Source organism: Abramis brama (genome assembly GCF_963993115.1).
Source record: "Abramis brama genome assembly, chromosome: 4".
NCBI classification, from domain to species: domain Eukaryota; kingdom Metazoa; phylum Chordata; class Actinopteri; order Cypriniformes; family Leuciscidae; genus Abramis; species Abramis brama.
In genome coordinates this window covers 37,109,984-37,133,815 of record NC_139966.1, presented here as the reverse complement: position 1 = coordinate 37,133,815, position 23,832 = coordinate 37,109,984, and the positions used below count along the sequence as shown (strand labels likewise).

The 23,832-nt window shown below is 36.8% G+C and overlaps 1 protein-coding gene across 4 annotated transcripts in view; it reads left to right on the top strand.

Annotated features, from left to right (window-relative positions):
- LOC311080597 (kinesin-like protein KIF21A) overlaps nucleotides 1–18,043 on the top strand; it is a 57,269-nt gene extending 39,226 nt beyond the window's left edge. For 2 of the 4 annotated variants that reach the window (XM_084110629.1, XM_084110631.1), the window contains 20 exons: nucleotides 31–230; nucleotides 349–456; nucleotides 560–628; nucleotides 2,024–2,169; nucleotides 2,254–2,398; nucleotides 2,571–2,765; nucleotides 2,942–3,043; nucleotides 4,609–4,774; nucleotides 4,888–4,908; nucleotides 6,328–6,385; nucleotides 6,677–6,731; nucleotides 7,488–7,690; nucleotides 8,015–8,137; nucleotides 9,188–9,324; nucleotides 9,979–10,153; nucleotides 10,258–10,413; nucleotides 13,745–13,862; nucleotides 14,142–14,309; nucleotides 15,578–15,777; nucleotides 17,288–18,043. In XM_084110629.1, coding sequence (XP_083966755.1) covers nucleotides 31–230; nucleotides 349–456; nucleotides 560–628; nucleotides 2,024–2,169; nucleotides 2,254–2,398; nucleotides 2,571–2,765; nucleotides 2,942–3,043; nucleotides 4,609–4,774; nucleotides 4,888–4,908; nucleotides 6,328–6,385; nucleotides 6,677–6,731; nucleotides 7,488–7,690; nucleotides 8,015–8,137; nucleotides 9,188–9,324; nucleotides 9,979–10,153; nucleotides 10,258–10,413; nucleotides 13,745–13,862; nucleotides 14,142–14,309; nucleotides 15,578–15,777; nucleotides 17,288–17,345 — 2,603 coding nt within the window. In that variant the 3' untranslated portion in view covers nucleotides 17,346–18,043. The remainder of the gene's footprint in view (nucleotides 1–30; nucleotides 231–348; nucleotides 457–559; nucleotides 629–2,023; nucleotides 2,170–2,253; nucleotides 2,399–2,570; nucleotides 2,766–2,941; nucleotides 3,044–4,608; nucleotides 4,775–4,887; nucleotides 4,909–6,327; nucleotides 6,386–6,676; nucleotides 6,732–7,487; nucleotides 7,691–8,014; nucleotides 8,138–9,187; nucleotides 9,325–9,978; nucleotides 10,154–10,257; nucleotides 10,414–13,744; nucleotides 13,863–14,141; nucleotides 14,310–15,577; nucleotides 15,778–17,287) is intronic. The other 2 variants (XM_084110630.1, XM_084110632.1) reach the window with 1 other exon arrangement.
- Nucleotides 18,044–23,832: the final 5,789 nt, after the last annotated feature.

The window sequence follows — 23,832 nt, the reverse complement described above, 5'->3', positions numbered from 1 at the left end:
TGAAAGTTGAGATTTCACATTTCTATGCAGGCTCAGTGGAAACATGTACGGAGGAGAAAGCAAAGAAGATTAAATCAGAATACGAGAAGAAGCTGAACTCCATGAACAAGGAGTTGCAGAAACTGCAGTCGGCACAGAAGGAGCACGCACGCCTGCTGAAGAACCAATCGCAGTACGAGAAACAGCTAAGGAAACTACAGCAGGAAGTGACTGAGATGAAGAAAACCAAGGTACGTTTGTGTATTTTTACTATTGCTCACACTAAAGGGTTGTTCGAGCTGATCCGGGCAACCATCGCTGTACTGTAGTGTCTAATCGTGGTTATCATGGTGACTCTGTTGCGTTCAGGTTGGTCTGATGAAACAGATGAAGGAGCAACAGGAGAGGAACCGAGTCTCAGAGACCCGCCGCAACCGAGAGATCGCCACGCTTAAGAAAGACCAGCGCAAACAGGAGGTGACGCACTGTACACTGTATCAACAGCCCCAGAGAATTATGGGATATTCTCAGATACAATGCTCATTCTCTCCTTTTGTTATCTCTTTCTTGTCTCGTTTAGCACCAACTGAGGCAGCTTGAGGCTCAAAAGAGACAGCAGGAGCTTGTTTTACGCAGGAGGACAGAGGAGGTGACAGAACCTGGATTATTTGGAAATTACAATTTTTTGTTACAAAAGCGCTGGTTTGATGGCTGTAGCTGGTTGAAGGGATTTAGACCGTGTGTCCACCAAAGCGTTTTTTTTTGTTGTTTTTCGAGGCTAGCGTATTTTTCCAATTGTTTGTAATGGAAGCGTCGTATTTTTAAAACGTCAGCAACGAGGCACTGGCCGTTTTTTACCGATCGCAGAGAGTTGAAGAATGTTCAACTTTGGGTTAAACACAGCGCTCATTACTAGCTGCATTTTCATTACAGATTTGTGCAAAACTTTTGCGATATTTTCAAAATGACGATAGAAACTATTGCGAAATGATGCCGTATCCATTAATCGATGTTATGCGACTAAAGCGGGTTTTTTTCTCTCACGATAAATCATTCCAAACATCATGGCGACAGATGTTGGTAGGTTTACGTATATCGCAGCCACCGCACTGGCCATTATTTTTAATCGAAGGAGACGTAGGCGTGTTATCCAAGCATTAATTGCAAGGAAAGACCCTTATACTTAGGAGCGTCACATATGAGGTGTTTCTGGGTGTTTCCCCCTCCTACCTGCTTCAAGGTCTTGATAAATTGTGGCATTTCTTTGTTGTTTAGAATCCAGTATTCCCGTAATTCGTTTAATAAGACGATAAGTCTCATCTTCTGTCCAAACATACCGCACCTTCTTTAAAGAATGATCAACTTTTACGTACGGCAGATGACCTCTAAATACGAAAAAAAAAAAACTGTTTCCATTGTAGTTTTGCGAAATATTCTTTGTTCGAATTGCCTGAAAAAGCACCTCATGCGAGCGTAAAAACTTTTTTTGCGATATATGGGAGTTTTTTGCGAAATTGGCGTGTTCCCATTAGGCGTATTTTTAATTCGCAATTTCAATTTGCGAAATTTGAAGGGTAATGGAAACGCGGCTACTGTCACTGTTTACCCAGCCATCCAATCACAGTGGAGGAGGGGCGGGACAAATACCACACCGACCAGTCGTCACATTCTGCTTGCACAACGATTGCAAACGACAGCAACAAGCACATCTCTTCATCCAAAACGAGTGGAATTGTTACATTATGTTGACATTTTTATATTCAGAAACAAACTATTTGCGAAATCGGATACGTACGTTCTCAAGTACACGCAGAAAGGTGTTTTCAGCTGGCTAAAAATGCTTTGGTGAACACACAGCCTTAGAGACTCAACTTCTCAGAGATAGTTTTAGCATAGTCTTATGAGACATTAGCATGAGTAAATGATGATAGTATTTTAATTTTGGGGTGTACTAACCCTTTAATCATTCACAGTATAACACCTAAAGAAAAAATATGAATATTTTTTATTTGTAAGAGTTTTTTTTTCTGCTACTTTGAATCAGATATCTGCCCTGAGACGCCAAGTGCGACCAGCATCAGGCAAGGTTAACCGCAAGATCAGTTTACCAGAGCCTTTGCAGGAGTCTTCACCCCGTACGACTCCCACCCGACCACAAACCACCGGGGCCATGACTTATAACGGGACGAGGTAACGTGTTACGAGGTTTCATTTCAGATGGGTTAGCTCATGAGTATTTGAGTGACTGATGTGGTTATAATATTTGTATTGAAGAAGGTACCAGATGAGAACAGGAGGAGTGTACTTTACCAGAACAGCACGGACCAAATGGCAGTCGCTGGAGCGTCACATTAGTGACATCATCATGCAGAGGATGACCATCTCCAACATGGAGACCGAAATGATCCGCCTACTTAAGGTGGCTGAGAAATGTCCTTTTATTATACATTTTTTCATACCTATCAATGAAAACTTAGGTCAAATGGTTAATGTAAATTAGAGGAAAAACTCTAAACTCAAGTATTGTGGTTAATTTTCATTTTGAGCGAATTCGAGATTGGGTTAATTGACAAATCATTCTGTGTGTGCAGCAACGTGAGGAGCTGACCAAACGCAGAGAGAAGGTGACAAAAAAGAGGGACAAGATCGCCAGCGAGGACACGGATGCCGACAGGACCGTCGTCTCTCTTAATGAAGAGATGGAGTCGCTGACCGCCAACATCGACTACATCAACGACAGCATCGCCGACTGCCAGGCCAACATCATGCAGATGGAAGAGGCCAAGGTACTTGTGAGAAACAGGAAATGATGTCACACAGTAAAGCATACCCTGATAGTACATACAGTAAAATAATAATAATCTAGCAGCAGACCCTTTTTTATGATGAGAAAAATGTTTTGTGGGTCAGAAATGTTTGATTCATTTGCTTAAAAACATTTTCTATCGGCTCTTCACTTTAGGAGGAGGGAGATACAGTGGACGTCTCTGCTGTGATCAGCTCGTGCACGCTGTCAGAGGCCCGTGTCCTGCTCGACCACTTCCTGTCAATGGCCATCAATAAGGTACGGCAGCTCAGTAGATTTTCATTTTGAAATCAGAGATGCTTAGTATATAATCACTGGTCATTATTAGCACTTCAACATACAGTATTTGCATAAGTTATCGTTAAAAAAACATATATAAACATATATATAACTAAACTATAACTATATAACTAAAAAAGTTGTATAAAAAAATACACAGAATTATTATTGATTACACGTTTTAATTCTAATATAATATACATTTTCTAATATGATATAGTATAATATACAGCCTTGGATACTACTGGATAGTGTACATTTTATGTTTTGACTTTTTAAATTGTATTTAAATAAGTACTGTGACAAGTATATAATATAATATAATATAATATAATATAATATAATATAATATAATATAATATAATATAATATAATATAATATAATATAATATAATATAATATAATAAAGTTCCAGCCTTGGATACTACTGGATAGTGTACATTTTATGTTTTGACTTTTAAAAATGTATAATATAATATAATATTATATAATAAAGTATAATATAATATAATATAATATAATATAATATAATATAATATAATATAATATAATATAATATAATATAATATAATATAATATAATAAAGTTCCAGCCTTGGATACTACTGGATAGTGTACATTTTATGTTTTGACTTTTTAAATTGTATTTAAATAAGTACTGTGACAAGTTTATAATATAATATAATATAATATAATATAATATAATATAATATAATATAATATAATATAATATAATATAATAAAGTTCCAGTCTTGTATACTACTGGATAGTGTACATTTTATGTTTTGACTTTTAAAAATGTATAATATAATATAATATAATATAATATAATATAATATAATATAATATAATATAATATAATATAATATAATATAATATAATATAATATAATATAATATAATAAAGTTCCAGTCTTGTATACTACTGGATAGTGTACATTTTATGTTTTGACTTTTAAAAATGTATAATATAATATAATATAATATAATATAATATAATATAATATAATATAATATAATATAATATAATATAATATAATATAATATAATATAATATAATATAATATAATAAAGTCACAGCCTTGGGTACAACTGGATAGTTTACTTTTTATGTTTTACTTTTTGGGTGAATTTTGATTACATATTAATTCAGATAATAGCGCATATTAATATAGTTTATTTTATTCAGAAATCTTATTTTCTAACATTAAATCGTATTACAAATATTGGCATTGGGTCATCCTGTTCTCTCTAAAAAAAAAAAAATGTCACAATTGTTGAACATTGGTATTAGCCAAAATATCTATATGGGTGTATCCTTAATTCAGAGTTAGCATGATTATTATTGGGATGACAATCTCTGATTTTACATAACATGTAAGGACACATTTTATATCCATAGTATGACCCATTTCTGAGTGCAACTTAACATTCAGTAATGTAGGCCAGGACTGATTTCATGGATCAGAAAACAGGTGCTAACATATTACAGGTTTATATTACTTTCCCACCCAGAAACATTTTGTTGTTTATCATTTATCTTAGGGCTTTCAAGCTGCACAGAAGGAGTCTCAGATCAAAGTGATGGAGGGCCGTTTGAAACAGACGGAGATAAACAGCGCCACACAGAACCAGCTGCTCTTCCACATGCTCAAGGAGAAAGCCGAGCTCAACCCTGAGCTGGACGCCCTGCTCGGGAACGCTCTCCAAGGTCTGACACGCATTAAACACACGCTCACGTACAGCTGCTTGGTGTTTTCTTCTTTAGACTTTTAAGTTTGATTTTGATTTGCTTTTGTCTTTTTGTTGCCTGAATTCAAACAGAACTAGGTAACGTGCCATCGGGTAAGTAGAGGCATCTAGAGCTGTCCCACCAGTGCATGTGTCTCCCTCAGACTAACAGACAGTAACAGTAGCGTAGAGGTGCATGGGTCTTGCCTAAACCCCCTGTGGACTTTACTCTGTGAAGAACATGCCTTTCAACTGTAAAAGAGCTTCTAATAAAGACCCATGGGGGACGTAGACTCTTCCAGCTGTTATCAGTTTGTAATGGTGTTAAATTCAGCACTAAATCCAGTATTATACTGTATAATTCATATTATATTATATCAATAATTAACACTTTAATTAACAATAACACAATATTTAGTGCTGGGCAAATTAATCGTGATTAATCGCATCCAAAATAAAAGTTTGTGTTTACATAATATATGTGTGTGTACTGTCACTGTGTATAATTATTTTGTATATAAATACACACCTATGCATGTATATATTTAAGACATGTATATAACTGTATAAATAACACATTTTTCTTAACTATATACATACATGTGTGTATTTATATACAAAATAATTATACACAGTGACAGTACACACACATACTGTACATTATGTAAATACTATGATTTATCGCGATTAATCGTTGCCCAGCACTAATAATTACAAATATATTAATACAGTTATTAATATAATATAATATATAATATAATTAATATAATATTTTATAATATAATATAATAATTCATTAATACTGCAAGGATTTTGACACAATTTTAAGTTTAGTTTCACTGCCACTCCTTATGTAATGATATTTTAATGCCACATTAATAAGAATGATTATCATTTGCACATTTAAAATATTTAAACTTCAGCCAAGTCAGTGATTAGCTTGTGTAAAAATTATATATTTTATCGATGTAAAAACATGTTTAATAATGTTTAAACGGTGCATATGATGTTTAGTGCTGCATTTAAATGAAAAGTTAAATACTGTCACTTTTCTGTGTGTTTATTTAGAAAAAAAAGACAGGTGTAAAACATGCCTCGATTGTTTTATTATTATTATTATTATTATTATTATTATTATTATTATTATTATTATCATTATTATCATTACGTCTTGCTTTAAGCATTTTTGTCACATTTTAAATCTACTAAAAAATGGATGATGGCTCTATATGATAAACATGGTAAAAATGCAGCCGGACTACATATTCACTTACTAGTTTCCTTTTTCTACATCTGCCATAGTGACCATACATCCTTCAGAAATGTGTTTGCATCCCTAATGCTGGTGTCCTGGCTGTAGACTAAACACACCTCCTTTTTTCTAGTTCTGTTGAATTCAGGGTTGTGATAACAACACTATGATGCATGTCGCTTGGATAATAATGTTTACTGACATACACTGACAAGCTAAAATGAGAGAGCACTAGTGTTTCTGATGTTGAAGTGTTTGTGTGCGTGTGTGTGTTTGCTCAGAAAACGGTGATGAAAGCAGCAGTGATGAATCAGCACAGAGTCCAGCCACAGAGAAAAGGTAAAGCACTACAGTCAGGCCAATAAAGCTCTATAAAATGAATTGCAAATCTGTCTTGATGTGCTTTCATCTATAAAACACAGTCAACTGATTCTGTTATTGATCTAACTGAGTCATTTGGTGAAGGATAATTTAAGCTGCCTTTGAAATTGCTTGTTGTGTGCTTTTTTCTTTTTAATCAGTAAAGTTATTCGGAACCATTTCAATCATTGTCAGTGTCTTTCAGAAACTTGCCATTTCATTATCAACTTTAACATTTTTGTCTGACATCAGAATATTTGTCTCTTGCAGTTGTTTGGCTTCAGATCTCATGAAACTTTGCGGAGACACAAAAGTCAGAAATAAGGTAGAACAGACTAAAGAAATTATACACGCACACATACACATACATACATACATACATACATACATTCATACATGCATACATATATATATATTAGGGCTGGGGGAATTAACGCGTTAATAAAATAAAAATAACGCAATTGACGCAGCACCTTTTTTTGCCTCGTTTTAATGGCTTCCTGTTGCGGCTGCTATTGAAAAGGCCGAAAATATGCCGTCCCTCCCTCCGTGTTCGGCGATCAGGTTTCATTCTCTGAAATTCTGGGGTCAAAACGATTTTAATGGTTTTGAAAGAAATCTGTAATGCTCAACACGGCTGCATTTAATTGAGCAAAAATACTGAAAGAAAAAAAACAGTAATATTGTGAAATAAGTTATCTATTTTGATATGTTCAAAAATGTAACTTATCTCTGTAATGGCAAAGAGATAAGTATATATAAGAATATATAATATACACACACACTATACTCACACACACTAAAACACATTGATCTTTTAAATTAGCCTGTTTGTTTTATATTTTTTACTTCCTATTACGTTTTTCACATAATTATGCTTCAACTATAAGCATATAAACATAGAATAACAGTTTATAAAAAAATAAAAATAAATAACAGCAGCCCTCATTATATTCATTGAGGAAAAAAAAAAATATGTTGAGGACACAAATTGAAATCATGAGACATTTTCTGCACTTCTAATTTAACATACTACAACTAAAGTGTTTGTACTCTTTGTTTTCATATATGATGAATTTAGGCTCGCAGAAGAACTACCACCCAAATGGAGCTGCTGTACGCCAACACTGGTGACACTGATGCCCCGCCAGAGGATTTCTCTGCCCCTCTACTTCCTGTAGTGGAGAATCCTGAGGGAAATAAAGAACCGGCCCCTGTTCCCCACTTAGGGGACAGAGACTCAATGGCCTTCACCTCTAGCTTGGCATTCAAGACAAATGCTGTGTAAGTGATTGGTGAATCAGAAAGAAAAAATGTTTTGGTTCAAAGAATGAAAAAAAATATATGTTTTTACTATTATTACCGATACTTACACTGTAAGGGATTAAGGACATGAAGTGTATTTCACAATGCCTATGGACAAGGCTAATCAAATTAGTATTTGCTAGTCAAAACTAACAGTTATAAAAACACATTTTATTGGGAACATGTTCATATGATCACTACAGCTAAATAAACCGTGGCAAATGCCTTCACCATCTCCTCTAGCATTACAGTCACGTCTGATGTGAAGTTTTTAAGTCGCGCTGGCTTTTGTCTACTACGTAGCTCCAGTGCCAGATCTCCCACGGCTACAGAAAAGAAGCTTGTGGACCGCTCGCCTCTCACCCGCAGAAGAGCTCAGGACAGGAGCCAGAACCCTGCAGACAAAACCAGAACCCTGGACAAACTGTAAGAAACTAGCTTTACATAAACCCTTCTAAACATCTTTGCTAAATTTGTTTACATCTGTTCTAAATGTCTTGTATTGCTAAAGTGAACATCCATATTGTCATTCAGTGAACAAGAACAAAGTTTACGAAGGCGAGCATCAATAGCATACTAATACCAATAATTAGCATTAGCTGTCCCACATAGCAGGATCCTGGCAACCATCCAAACAAACGCAAAATGCTAAAAACCACTTTAGCAACCACCTAGAACACCAACATAGCAACTTTATAAAGCACTTAACATTACAAAACCACTTTAGCAAGATTTGACAAAGATTTTTCAGTTCTGGGACCGATGTTGTATTAAAACCCAAAGGTAGCTGTTTTTTTATGATTATTATGATTATTTTTTAATTTTATTTTTTAAATATCACTCCATTTCAAAACATGTTTTATACATGTTATAAATACTACAACATATCATTAATACTATTGCCATAGAGTTTGGTCATAAGTAGGTATCTTAAAATGCAGTGTAATGTTGCAACCAACCTTTTAAGGTACGTTCACTTTAGCAAAATTTTATGGGCAAAAATGGTCCATTGTCTATTGTCAGTATTGTACAATTATGTGGATTGCTATTGAGAAGACCCATGAAAAATCGGATTTTTGCAGGCAAAATCCAGTTATCTCAATAGAAATCCAAACAATTCGCGTGGGGACGAAAGATTTCAAGAAGTTGGGCATGTGAATTCTCGACGCTGACCAACAGAAAGCTGTTTGTTTTGAAAGTAACCTCTATGTGAGCTCAGCTGTGCTTCATACAGTTGAACATCTTTCACCCTCAAACGAAATTTCCAGTCCCGTAGATTACGTTTGAAATTAATGGATTTTGGCGTGAAAAAAGAACAATGGTAATTGTGGCCACACCTCTAGAACAACCTATGATGCCTAAAAGTGATGTTTAGCCAGGCTGCTCACTAGTTTGGAACAGAGCCAGTCTATTTTATTTAGTTTGGTTTGATTAAGCATTTCAATCATTATTATTATTGTGTGTTTTTTGGTCCAGAGGTGCGGTAAGCCCAGTTCAAGCGTCCCGCTCCAGCCGAGCATCCAGACTGCAGTGTGTGCACGTGGCCGAGGGTCATACTAAACCCTTGCTGTGTGTGGACTCAACTGATGATCTGCTCTTCACCGGCTCAAAGGGTCAGACACTGATCTTTATTATTTTTTATGTAAAAATCATAACCTTATAAACAAGTCTATGCTACAGTAAAATTACAAAGGAGAATTTAATTAACCCTTCACTAAGAGACACACTTAGCTGGTAATTTAATATAAAATAATGACCATCTGACTATATATTATTTTACATATTACATAGTTGATTAACTAACAGATGAATAAAAGCATGTGCATTACATTTATTTGAGTTGAAATTGTTATTAGCTAACTTAAAAATGAAGGTAACACATTCAATCCTTCGCTTCTAACTATATTAATTGAGGGAGTTGGTTTGGAGGGTTAATAAAAACATTCAAACCACAGTGAACATAATTTCTGTAGAACTCTGTATACCAACTATAACTCTCTAATGAGCATTTCATCTGTTGGTGCTGAAAACTAGCAATGCGCTAGCAGCAAACTTTTTAAGAATTCATATTCAAGCCATTCCTGAATTTACGATAGCCTGCTAACTTTACTACATTGGTTTTTATATTCTGTAAAAAAAAATAACCAGTCATAGATGCAAGGAATTTCAAGTTGTTACCCATAATGCATTGCCAGTATATACCCCCTACAAGAATTACAAACAAACATTGTGTTCTATTTGCACCCATCCCTTTTTTCCTATCTCAGATCGCACATGTAAGGTGTGGAACCTGGTAACGGGTCAGGAAATCATGTCTCTTGGAGATCATCCCAGCAGTGTAGTGTCGGTCCGATACTGTTCCAGCCTGGTCTTCACCGTCTCCACTGCTTATGTCAAAGTATGGGACATCCGTGACTCTGCCAAATGCATTCGCACCCTCACGTGAGTCATTCTGGTGCTGTTTAATATACTAAAAAACACTATTCTCTAAAGCTTCTAAATATTTTACCTATGGTTGCTCATTTTTAGCCCTCTGTCTCCTTTAGTTCTTCTGGACAAGTGTCCCAAGGTGACACGTGTGGGAGTAGTTCTGTTGCCATTCCACCAGGAGAAAATCAGATCAATCAGATCGCCCTCAATCCTTCCGGCACATTCCTTTATGCTGCTTCAGGCAACTCGGTCAGGATGTGGGACTTGAGAAGGTATGACCGATTTTGCCACAAGTGTCTAGAAGTTCACTGAGAAGTTTCTCAGTGCTAAATAGGGACTATAACTAATAAGAAATGCACCTGGGTAGAGTTATCTTCAAATATACAAATTAAACTGTATTTGATGGTACTCAGTTAGTATAAGCTTTAACTAACTAGATTCTCTTCAAACTCCACCATAGTAATAGTTGACTATAAAGAGAAAATGGATCGTAGAAGATGGGTAACCTGGGGTGTGTTTCCCAAAAGCATTGTTAGTCAACCATGGTCTTCCGTTACCAACATTTCATTCTGTGTTTCTGGAAATCATTGTTCCAGTGAACATTCACACACAGTGTGTTTTGCAATTGTGTGTGGTTGGAACTACAGCTCTCGACCTGTGATTAAAAGCATAGTTTCTTAAAAGCATAGTTTCAGTATGACATACAGACTAAGGGCCCTGTCTTACACCCGGCGCAATGCAGCGCCAAGCGCAACGCAAGTGTTTTTTGCTAGTTTCAGTCCGACGCAATTATCATTTTCACGTCCTGCGCCACTTTGTTTAAATACCAAATGCATTTGCGCCCATTTGTGCGCCCATGGGCGTGCATTATATTTACCGTATTTTCCGGACTATAAGTCGCTCTGGAGTATAAGTCGCATCAGTCAAAAAATGCATCATGAAGAGGAAAAAAACATATATAAGTCGCACTGGAGTATAAGTCGCATTTATTTAGAAATTTATTTCACAAAATCCAAGACCAAGAACAGACATTTAATCTGGAAAGGCAAGTTATTTAACTACACAGTAGCACACAGAACAACAGGCTGAGTAAGTTAGGTGTCCGGTATGTTAACGCAACACATTAACAGTTATTCAGCTACACAATAGCATAAAGAACATATACCTGGGAGGCTGAATAGGCTAAATTAACATAAGCCAGGGAGTCCAACAAGCAAGTTACCAGTAAACAAGTTCACCAAGCTCCCGCGATCTCATTCCACATCACTGAATCCATTGAATTTTCTTCATATGGTGTCGCTTCTGAATAACTCCGCCAACTAGAGCGCCCTCTCGCGGCTGTAGACGGTAATGTTTTCTCTTGGTTCATCTCAGTCCGAATTAATTTTGATATATAAGTCGCACCTGAATATAAGTCGCAGGACCAGCCAAACCATGAAAAAAAGTGCGACTTATAGTCCGGAAAATACGGTAAAGTGTGCGTTAGTAATGTGCACCTACATGCGGGTCCACAACGCGCGTACACTCTGCTTATTAAACACACAGGGATGCACAGCAGCACACAAACATGCCAAATATTTAAAATAAATGGATTACAATGTAAAAGATTATTATTGTGTACTTAAAGATAAGGTGGAATCCGGCTTGCGATGATCTGCTTGCGCACTTTTACCTCACGCACGAGCAGTTCCGTTTGCGCTCTGGAGACGGCTTCGGTCTTTCCGCTATCAAATTCCGTCATGTAAATAGTGAATCTGCCATGGCGTAAGGGCAACTGGCATTTAAAGGGAATGGGAGATGAGACTCTGATTGGTTTAACGCACGTAAATCCCAAAACACACCCATTACTCATTAAGAGAATAGGGACAACCCTTTTAGACTATGCGGCAGGCGTGCCGACCATTTTTCTCGTCGTTAAACTTTAGACCATGCACTTAGATCGTTAAAATAGGGCCCTTAGGGTGCTTTCATACTAGCACTTTTGTTTCACACCTGGGTTCGTTTTCTTTGTTTGGATGATGTGAACGCTGTTTTCCGAACTCTCATGTGCACCCTTGAAAGTGAACCACTGATGATGAAGTATGATTCAGTAAAACTGTGTGTTTGTTTGTGTTCTCGCTCACTGACAAGTGGGACTGATGCAATGCAAGCTGAGAGAATGTATATCTAATTTTTTTGCTTGCCTTCAGCAGAAATGGATGTTCTTCAAAACATTTTCAGTACATTTAGGTCAGATAGACACACAGGCTGTTATGTGTTGACGGTTTGGAAACAATACTAAAGGTTAACAAAACAAAAGCATTACCTAGCAACCAGGGGGAAACAGCGGATGCTGTGATGTTGCAAATGTACTATGGTTTGGAATCATAAAAACAGTGTCAACACAATCCAGTGGGGGCAGAGAACCTGCGGTTGAATCAAACACTTGTAAATAAAGCGAAACCGTGCAGAGCAAAAATAGTGATGTAGTCCTCAGATGCAATGGTCATTATTTTATTACTCCACCAACTGTGTGATATAATTGACGTCAGTTTGATATTTGGAACAACAGATAATTTGGGAATTAGTCATAACTAGCTACTAATTTTTCCAGTGATGTATCACAGTTATGTTGTTGTACCCCCACACCCCTGATAACTAACTAACCTGCTAACCATCTAACATGCTAACTAAGTAACTAACTAACAGAAACATACTCTTTAAACTGTACAATACTATTTGACCTTGCCGTTTTGGAGATGCCTCTTACCCAGTCGTCTAGCTCTGCCCCATGTCCAATTCACTCTGATCTTCTCGCTTGACCATTTTTTTCTGCTTCCAACACATGAAATTCAAGAACTGACTGAATCCCACACCCTGTCATTGTAACAATATACTAAATGTTACACACTTCACTTGTCAGTGGTTTTAATGTCGATCAGTGTATGATGGGCACATACTCCCAAAGTTTCCCAAAATGTTTTACCTTCAGACTACAATTCCTTCCAGTTGGAGGAATTCAAACATTTTTGATATTTTGAGCAGATTGTTTTCATTTGTCAAGCGTCTCATAGTAACAAGGCACATGTTTCTGCATGAGTTTGTTGTGTTTGAAATATTTGAAAGTTTAGTAGTGTGTCCAATACCAGTTTTTCCAATGGGTCCAAGGCCCAGGTTTTCCTCTGTAACATTTACAAAAAGTGTTCAGATTTTAAAAGTCATATATTGTATTCCACCTGTTGTATTACAAATGTATTAAATGTTTAATTTAGGTTTCTACATTAAAAGTTAAGACTTTTAGCAATGCAATGCAATAGACTGTTATGCTGATTGAATTAGGATTGGCCAGACCCTCAGTCTAGGGTGTGTTTTCTAAACATGCTTTATTCAGAGTCTCCGCCTCTACGTAATCCCTCCCCTCTTTGAATGTGTATAACTACAATGCATACTGTATTAGATTTAGATTTTGTTGGATGACTGCAGCAACGAACAGCGAAGTTCTCAATAGAGAATAACTTCTGTTTGAACGTGATCCCAACATCTCCTGGTCTTGCTTCGATGAAGGAAAAGAAGTTTCCAACACACCACTAAGTCTCCATTTACACATTATTCTGTTGTCTACAGGTTTGTATCTACTGGGAAACTGACGGGACATCTGGGGCCGGTAATGTGTCTTGCGGTAGACCAGATGGGGAAGGGTCAAGATGTGGTCATAACAGGCTCAAAAGATCACACCGTTAAGGTACGTTCAGACCTTCTAACATTCTCTCCGTGAACTAACACAAGAACCCCTTGGGTGCATATGATAATTTCCACCTTTTGCTCACAGCTCATGCACAATTACACAAGCTGTTGCAGCTAATTTATGGTTGCTTGAACAAAAACATTAGTTTAAACCATTAATATACTGTAGCCTCAAGTGCAACCAGAAACAAATCAAGGAAGATGCTTTTGGGCTCCGATAGATATGCTTTTTGGACTTGTTCTGTATCCCTAAGGCTGTTATTTTCTTGTGTTGCAGATGTTTGAAGTGGTGGAAGGCACTCAGGGCAGTATCACCGCCGCGCATCATTTCGACCCAGCCCATAAGGATGGGCTAGAGGCTTTGGCCATGCATGGGGATTCACTTTTTACTGCTGCCAGAGACTGCATTAAAAAATGGGACCTAGCCAGCAAACACATACAAGGGGTAAGTACCTGATGCAAGAAAAGGCAGATTTGCTGAGTGGGGGTAAGCGCTCTGGATGTGTTCCAGAATCCTGTGATGCTTCCTACCTAAGCAGCATTTTTAGGCATCATTCCCAAAGCTTAAGCGGTTCCATTTATTATGCAGCAAAATTGTGGTGCCTTCTTAAAAGATCTTGTTCAGGTAGCATTGTGTGTACAAGTCAATCTTTCAGCTGAGTGAAAAATGTCATTCAAGATGATGGAATCGAGATCAAATGCATTGTAAATATACAAAAAGTCGGTAGATAAGCGATATGATAATCAGGGGTTGACATTAACACCCACCGATCCTCCAAATGTGGGTGAATTTAAGCAGTGGCGTGTAACACAGTCAGTCCTTCTAGCCACTTTGGCGGGTTGGATTCTATATACATTTTACTATTGTAGTATTTTAAAAAGGCATCTGAAATAATAAACTAAGTGCAATGTAGTGTTGTCAAAAATATTGATTTTCGATACATATCGACACTGAAATATCTGAAACGCTTCCAATACTCATTTCCCGCAGAATAGACAGAGTTATGCACATATTGCACATAATTTGACTCATTTCCACAAATTTTGTGCTCACACCTAAAGTGCGTGTGCATAAAGCCGCCTCTCAGTACTAAATTGAGTTCTTTTTCGCTGCTTATTGCGCTTAAACAGTCAGATGCCGGTCTTGGCGAGTATTCATGTAAACCCAATCAGTTATGTTTTAAGTGAATGTCAACAGTTGAGATACAAACGCATGTGTAACAGTATAATGGGTCCATGCATCAGGACTTAAAAAGTGGCAGCAGGTAGATTATAATATACCTGCTGCTAAATTATGAGATAATATTTAAAATTATGGCAGTTTTTCCCCATGATATCAATGTCAAAATTGTGGCCAGTGAAAATGCTGAGTGGCTAGTAACTTTGGAAAATCACTAGCCACAGTGGTGAGCAAAAAAGTTAATGTCAAGCCCTGATGATAATGCTAAACTCTGTTTGAAACAAGAAAGTCTATAATATTTGGAGAAAGCAATTTGTTAGCATTTCCATTCATCTCAGTAGTAGGTTTCAGGTCCTGAGGACAGCGAGTCAGCTCACTAGGACCTAGAACAGAGTTGACTTTTGTTTATACCTAAATATAATCTATATATGACTCTTAACTATCACTCATAAAGACACTGACTGAAGTAAAACCCTCACAACCAACTTTCAGTCATCCTGCTATAATTAATTTGTTTGCATGTGTTCTTGTAGCAGGTAGAACGGGCTCATTCGGATCTGCTGAGCTCTCTGGCGGTGGTTCCTGGCTCCAGTGCTGTTGTGAGCGGCTGCAAGGGCGGACTGCTCAAATTCTGGCACACAGACACGCTCAGAGCTCTGGGAGAAATAAGGGGTCATGACAGCTCTGTCAATGACATCTGCACAAACAGCAATCAGCTCTTTACCGCCTCAGAGTGAGTGACAGGCATTTACACACCGACACACATATAGAAAAACACAGATAAAACCATAGCACCTATAATACACAGGAAGCCACATAACAACCTAGGTTAATCAGAATACGTCACTTGTAATGTAAACGCTGGTAATCAGTTGGTATTTTTTATTCTATGTCCGGACATGCAATAGTTAACAAGTCATAAAATTCCCAAAGTATTAAAATTATTGTACATAATCAGAACATTCTTGGTTTTCTTATAACCTTACTGATGACGAGGTGGTAATTTGATGGTAATGAAACTTGGGGCTTGCAGTGGTGTTGTTACATTATCAACTAGTAACTCATGAAATTACTAAAAAGTACCAATTAATAACGTAACTGGTACATTGTGTGTTAGCTGAGTAATGTGCTAAAATGACTAGAACACCCCAGCAACTGCATAGCAACACTTTTGGTAACCAGCCAAGCAAATACACATTGTGCTAGAAACTACTAGAACACCCTAGCAAATGCATAACACCTTGGCAACCACTGAATTTTTTTGCAGACTCTTAGAAACACCTTGGTAACTACCCTGGCAAATACATAACAGTGTGCTTAAAAAAAAACACCACATCACCCTAGCAACTGTATAGCAACACCTTGGCAACCACTCTGAGCTCTTTTGCATCCGCATAGCAACACCTTGGTAACCACCAAGGTAAATACATAATGTCCTAAAAACCACCAGAACACCCTAGCAACTGCGTAGCAACACCTTGGCAACCACTCTGAACTCTTTTGCATCCGCTTAGCAACACTTTAGTAACTGCCCAGGTAAATACATAATGTGCAATAAAAAAAACGCCAGAACTCACAGGCAAAAGCATAGCAACAACTTGGCAACCTCTCTGAACTCTTTTGCAACCGCATAACACCACTTTGGTAACCACCCAGGCAAGTACATAACAATGTGATAAAAACTACCAGAACACCCTAGCAAATGCATAACACTTTGGTGACCACTCTTTTGCCGCCTCTTAGCAACACCGTAATAACTGACCTGGCAAATAAATGCATAACATAAATGCATAAATGCAACTACATCACTCTAGCAACTGTATAGCAACACCTTGGCAACCACTTTGAACTCTTTTGCAGCCTCTTAGCAACACCTTGGTAACTGCCCTGGCAAAATATATAACAGTGTGATCAAAAACCACCAGATCACCCTAGCAACTGCGTAGCAACACCTTGGCAACAACTCTGAGCTCTTTTGCATCCGCATAGCAACACCTTGGTAACCGCCGAGGTAAATACATATAGTAACAATGTGCTAAAACCACCAGCACAACCATCCAAATGCATGGCAAAACCTTTGCAACCGTATAGATACACCCCAGCAACCATTCACAACAATTTAGCATTGTGGGTAGTTACCACTCACATTTTTTTCCCCCATAAAATATCAATTTAAAATAATTGATAAACTGCATTGTTGTTAATCTGAATCCTGGCTTTTTTTTTCTTCTTTTTTTTCACAGCGACCGGACAGTGAAGATCTGGCAAGTGAAAGGATCTTTAGAGGACGGCCTTCACTGACTCAGTAAAAGCACCTCTGATGAGAACAGAAAGTCACTGTGAAGGTTTTGGCTTTCCTGCAAGAATTTTCTCTACCAACGTGACACTTCTTTCCTGAAACTCTGCTTCTATTCCCGTTTGGCAGTGATTCAGTGGAGAGCTTCCTGTTGTGACTGCTGTATATTTCCTCATCTACAGTGTTGAAGTGCCCTGTTTAGCTGTTGCTGACCATAATGGGGGATATTGTAGGTCAATAAGTGTTTGTTCATGTGGCACATTCCTAAAGCTGGGCTTTGGGTATCATCACAGGCTGCCATATGAGCAGTGTGTTTAAGAAGCACATGTGTTTGTGAACGTCATGTTGACTGGAATTAACCGATATTCTTTTAAATTATTCATTAATATTGATGTCAGCTCTTTCCAATGTTTGTTGACCAAAGTTAGACTCTTTTGTGTGAATCTTTCCATGTAACTATAACACATCACCCGGCTCAATGCAACCATAGTCTTAACTGCACTGGAATGGTACAATGATATTTGCACCGCTATCTCTTGTCTACTTTGTGTTTTATCTTTTTTATAAAGCCTGGACTGTTTCTTTTTCAATTTTCTGGTTGAAACCTTTTAGTACGCTGTACAAAAACATTTCCTCTGATGTATTGTAGTTATTATCAATGTCAGATGGCAAGTGAAAATAAACTACATCTGTCAAAATCCTACAGGTGTGTCTGAAATGTTTCAGTCAGACCAAAGACTATGGTCAGACCTTATTCAGAGCAGCGCCATGACAGGTATGAAAGCGAGGCTGTGAGGATATCATGTGAGGACTTACCGTGTTTTCAATGGCATCCACTGTATAAAGCTCCTAGATCACATATAATTCTCCACAGCTCATGTTTTCTGGAGTTTTTTGTCTACTGAAATGTATTGGAAATAAGTTTTTTTGCAGTGTTTCGCCAGCAGAACAGTCAAAGATGGCGCTGCTGTGAATAAGGTCTATAGAATGATGAGCTTTAACGAATGTGCGTAAAGTAAAGCAGTGAAACTGCAATTTCGTAGTACTGTCACTAGGGGGCAGTGCACACACAATGGACTGTGAACTGGCATACCGGTAAACAGTGAATGCATATGGATGGCCCTTAGCCTACATTCAGGAGACTTTTGATTAATTTGATTAAATTGTAATCGAAATCATGTTTAATTTTAATATATATATATATATATATATATATATATATATATATATATATATATATATATATATATATATATACACACACACACATGAAGACCTCCGATGCAAAAGCCTCTAAAAGCCACCTCTGTCAAAAATGACATAATAATATTGAGTGAATGCTCTGCGCACATAGTCTATACGTTCAAATACTTTCACTTCAAACTCACTATATCCCAGCCTCGGCCCATTCAGAAATGTCGGTACAAAAATATTAATATTTAAGAAAAATGTTAGACAGACTTGGAGGCTTTTGCATATCACCCATGCACATTTTATTTTTAATAGTTGTTACCAATTAATGTTTAATGTTAATCTGTATTATATAAGGGGTTTAAATCAAGTGATTAAACAAAGCTACAGATGCTTTGACTAATTAGATGCAAGTATGGCTCTGATTAAAAATATAAAACCACAGATCAATCACTCTGAAATAATTATCCCTATAAATATGCTCTCATTAGTTTCATGATAAAGTTTGAAATAACCTGACATGAAGCACTTGTTCTGTTTATGAACTAATGAAACCTAATGAAAGTGAGTATCAGATTTAGTTTGTTTAATTGACACAGTATATTTTATGCTAATGGGACACAGGGGAAACACTGTATTTTATATTTTATTTGTCCTAGTTACACTTCTGCATTGCCTGTGGCCTGTTGCTCAAAAACAAATTTAAATCTAAGGTGTATTAACAAAAAAAATAATAATTAAAAAGCCCATTGACTTTGGAGCAATGGAACCGGAAGTGCAAAGACGCCAACTTTGTTGGATTCATTCCTGCAGCAGTCTGTTAGAGTACGGCAACTAACAGTTATAATGCCGTAAACGTCCTGTTGAACGGACATGGAGCAAGTCCTTCTCTTACAGCAGCTGTCTCCATCTCGCAAGGCACTCATCTAAATTTAGAATAAGAGGGAATTCACTCAGCTGTAAGGAATCTCTCAGCTCAAGCACACACACCATCACGTCATACCGTACTCTGCTGTAATGTCCGTCAGTCATCCACTTCTTACTGGAAACACAATATAAAAACCATACAGTCTCTAAATAAATACCTTGATGAGAGTGCGTCTAATAAATCAAAGGTCTTTGTTCTTCCTGGTGAGGCATGCTGATTGATTTAAAGGCTATTCCTGATGAAGCCAACCATTCTTTGAGGTGTACGGATGGAGAGATGATGAAAATTACCCGCTGAGATGATGATGAGACTAATGTTTCATTATGTTTGTTTCTTTTTGTAAACAAGTGACATTAAGATGGCTAATCATGGCCAAAATGCACTGACAAATTCCGAAATCACTCTACTGCCAGAACATGTATTGCATTTGAAGACTTTTAAAAAGAAATTAAAGAATGATTATTAAATGAGTATACAGTATGATGTTACATGTTAGAAACGATATATTTTTTGCAGAAAAAAGATCCTTAATTATTTGTTTAATAAATTAGTATTTAAAATGATATAATCAGGCAATATATCAATAGGCCTATATCCCATGAGTCTTCCAAAGTATATCCTCACTAAACACACAGAATGGAACAGAGTATGTGAGTGGAGTGGGGAAAGCAAATGTTTTTCACTTACTTCTGTGAGCGCTCCAGTGTCACGATACTAAAAGATGAATACGAGTCAAAGAGATTCCAAAAACAGATTAATTTAATAAGAAAATACACTCAGATAGTCTAAGTCCACGAGACAGCGTGTCTCTAAACACAAACAATAATCGACAGTGAACTGAGAACTCAGAGGAACTTAAAGGGATGGTTCGGAGTAAAATCAACCTATAGGGTCCTTTGCACCATGAGCTCGAGCCAAAGGCTTTTTTTTCCCCTTGGTTGAACATTATTAAAGTAAGAGCTTATTTAGCGAAATCAGCCGAATGGCTTAGTGCAGGCGCTAATGGATCCAAGGTTGTATCTCGTAAATTACCCCACTAATAATGCCCGGAATGGTACCAAACTTCTATAGTAGTACAAATAGGTTCTGTACTCATAAAACGAGGCATTGGAAAGTTTGTAAGTACATCAGGAGTTTATTTAAATAACACTTGCCTGATGGCTTCTGCTACCGCTAACCTGGACGTTCAAGGTCACTTCCGTGATTTGGGAAAAGTCTGTAAAAGTCCTGGCAGAAAGCGTGCATAAGGATGTAGTGTAACGACGCCCAGTTGTTCCAGGAATGCACTAATATTTTCTTGGTAGTACCAGTTTGCAAAAATTATTAGTTAACATAAGTTGTCAACACTTCGGAAAAAATAAAATGCATCGCTTTCTGCCAGGACTTTTACAGGCTTTTCCCTAATCACTGAAGTGACCTCGACGTCTGGGTTAGCGGTAGCATGAGCCGTCAGGCAAGTGTTATTTAAATAAACTCCTGATGTACTTACAAACTTTCCAATGCCTCGTTTTATGAGTACAGAACCTATTTGTACTACTGTAGAAGTTTGGTACCATCGCGGGCATTATTAGTGGGGTAATTTACGAGATACAACCTTGGATCCATTAGCGCCTGCATTAAGCCATTCGGCTGATATCTCTAAATAAGCTCTGACTTTAATAATGTTCAACCAAGGGGAAAAAAAAAGCTTCTGGGGGGGTGTTTGGCTCAAGGTCATGGTGCAAAGACCCTAGGTTGAAATTACTCCAAACCATCCCTTTAAATCTACACAGATAATGAACAGAATACTAACAGGTACAGATTAATCAGTAACCATAGTAACAAACAACTGGCGGGAAAATGAACAAAGGAAACAATGCTGAGCAAACTAAAGGTCCGTGAAAATGACATGTGCTGCGTCTCAATTTTCCTACTTATACTATGCCCTAAAAGTATGTAGCCTACTCTTTTTGTGAAGAAAAAGTACATACTTTTGAGTATGTACTGTGTAGCAGAAGAGTACACAAGCTTTGGGACATACTATCACGTCATACAATTGCGTATTTAACAGTTGCTCTCAGTCACATCCTGACACAGTAAACTGGCCTGTCAATCATGTTGTCACAGTTAATATCCTCCACATTTCATTTAATTTCCTACCGCATCGGAGAGAAATGCAGAAGCACGTTGATCTGCAGTCGCGGGTCTTTCATGCAGAGAACTCTCCTCATATTAATGCATAATGATACATTTAAAAGTAATGGCCAAACGGATCTTTATAAAAGTCCACATTGTTATTGCAGATGAAATATAACAAGGATAACAATATTAATTAGTCACTCAAACCTTTATCTAAACCTCTTACCGTTCGTCGCGCATTTCCGCCATGTTTTGTAGTTTTTTAACACTTTTTACTCGTGTTTGTAGTTCCTCCTCCGAAGCACAATGGTTGTGGGCAATATTAGCCTTTATAGTGTGCACGGATCCACACTTCGACAATCCACCATAAATAGTAGACCATCCGGGGACTTCTGGCATACTCTTTTCAACATACTATGCTTTGGGACACACTTATTTCAATCTCACATACTGTTTAGGATGGATAGTATGGACATTGAGACGCAGGGAAGATGAATAAGTATAATAAGATCCAGGTTTTCCAGCTCCACTCCTGCATTTTTACATTTTTAATAAAACATTGTTTAGTATGTTTTTTTTAAGCCATTTTAGTTACAAGTACTCAGGAAATATCCCCATAAACCAGTTTTGTGTTGTAATACCACACGTCATGATGTAAATTTGTGTCCTCATAATAGGTTTCCTGAAAGAATTGCTATTAGTCACACTTCTATAATTAACCGTGGCACATAACACGTTTTACAGTATGAGACCTTGTACAAAATATCTTTTTTTCCCATCTGTGAATCCACTTGCATATTTAATGCCTTGTTTGTATTTCAACAAAAGAGCCACTTATATGTTATCCATTCAATTCTGCCTTTCACATAAAGACTCTAACAGCAGCAACAGTAACATTCACTATGATTAAAAAAGTTACTCATTTCATATGCATTCATTGGATAAACGTTGAGTCATCTAAAGCTGTCCCTGAATAAATGTAATCGTTGTATTGATGTCCAGTTGTTTGCCAGTTAGCATGAATTAGCATTTAGTACTGCTAATCCAGACATAGTGGCAAAAGTCAATAATCACAGTTGTTGATCCCTGAAATGTGAGTTTTTCCACCAGTCCCTAGAGACAGCATTGCCATATCCTCGTAAATTCAGTGAGACTCGTCATGACTACCCATGTGTAACTGGTTATATTTAAAGCAACTGTAAAGAGAGTCAATTCAACATGCCTCATCTGAGAACAATGCAACATAATGAACTCATCTGTGTTCATGCGCTGAGTCGGAAAGGCTCAAAAGTAGTTTTAGTATACATTATATTTTTTGTCTCTTGAAATTTCGAAGTGTTTGTATTGTTTCAGAAGAATTATACCAGCTTAGTGTTCCAGCTGCTGCTGGAGTTGTAAAACTCAGTTGGAACTTCCTCATTGACTAATACAATGTGCACCACTTTAGTTTCAGAAAGAACGTTATGGAAAGAAAGAGAATCAGCTGATCATAAGGTGAACAATAAATTTGTATTCCCATAGCTTAATAAATGTAATTATGTACATTAGAAATTAAACAGTCTAAGTAACAGCCATTGTTACACACATAAACATGTATTGTGTTATTGCTCAGTCTACAATAAAATGCTGCATTTAAAATTATTATAACATAACCAATATTAACATAATCAGACAAATGTTTAGTAATTACTCAAATTCATATATATATATATATATATATATATATATATATATATATATATATATTAGGGTATTTATATACTATACAGTACTATGTAGCTACACATGTGATATAACACTTACATATAAAATTATACAAAAATGTTTATTTGAATAAATACTGCATTATTTAATAATGTCTATATTTATGATTGTGTTCTATAACAGTATTATTATTTTAATATGGTATCTATACTATATGTCGCATGTAATATAATACTTAAATTATACAACAATATTTATTTGAATAAATACTGAATTATTTAATAATGTCTATATTTATGATTGTGTACAGTATTATTATTATCATTATTATAATAATTACGTGGTAATAATAAAATGAAGAAGAACAAGAAGTATGGTATTAATGGAACTGTTGTTGTATCTGTCACGGCATTGTCAGTGTTAAATCTGTTTTGAGTCTCACATGAATTCACATCGAAGAATTCTCCAAGTGTGGCACCATTCCTTCGCCCATGCAGCACACACACACACACACACACACACACACTCTCACTCTCTCTCTCTCTCTCTCT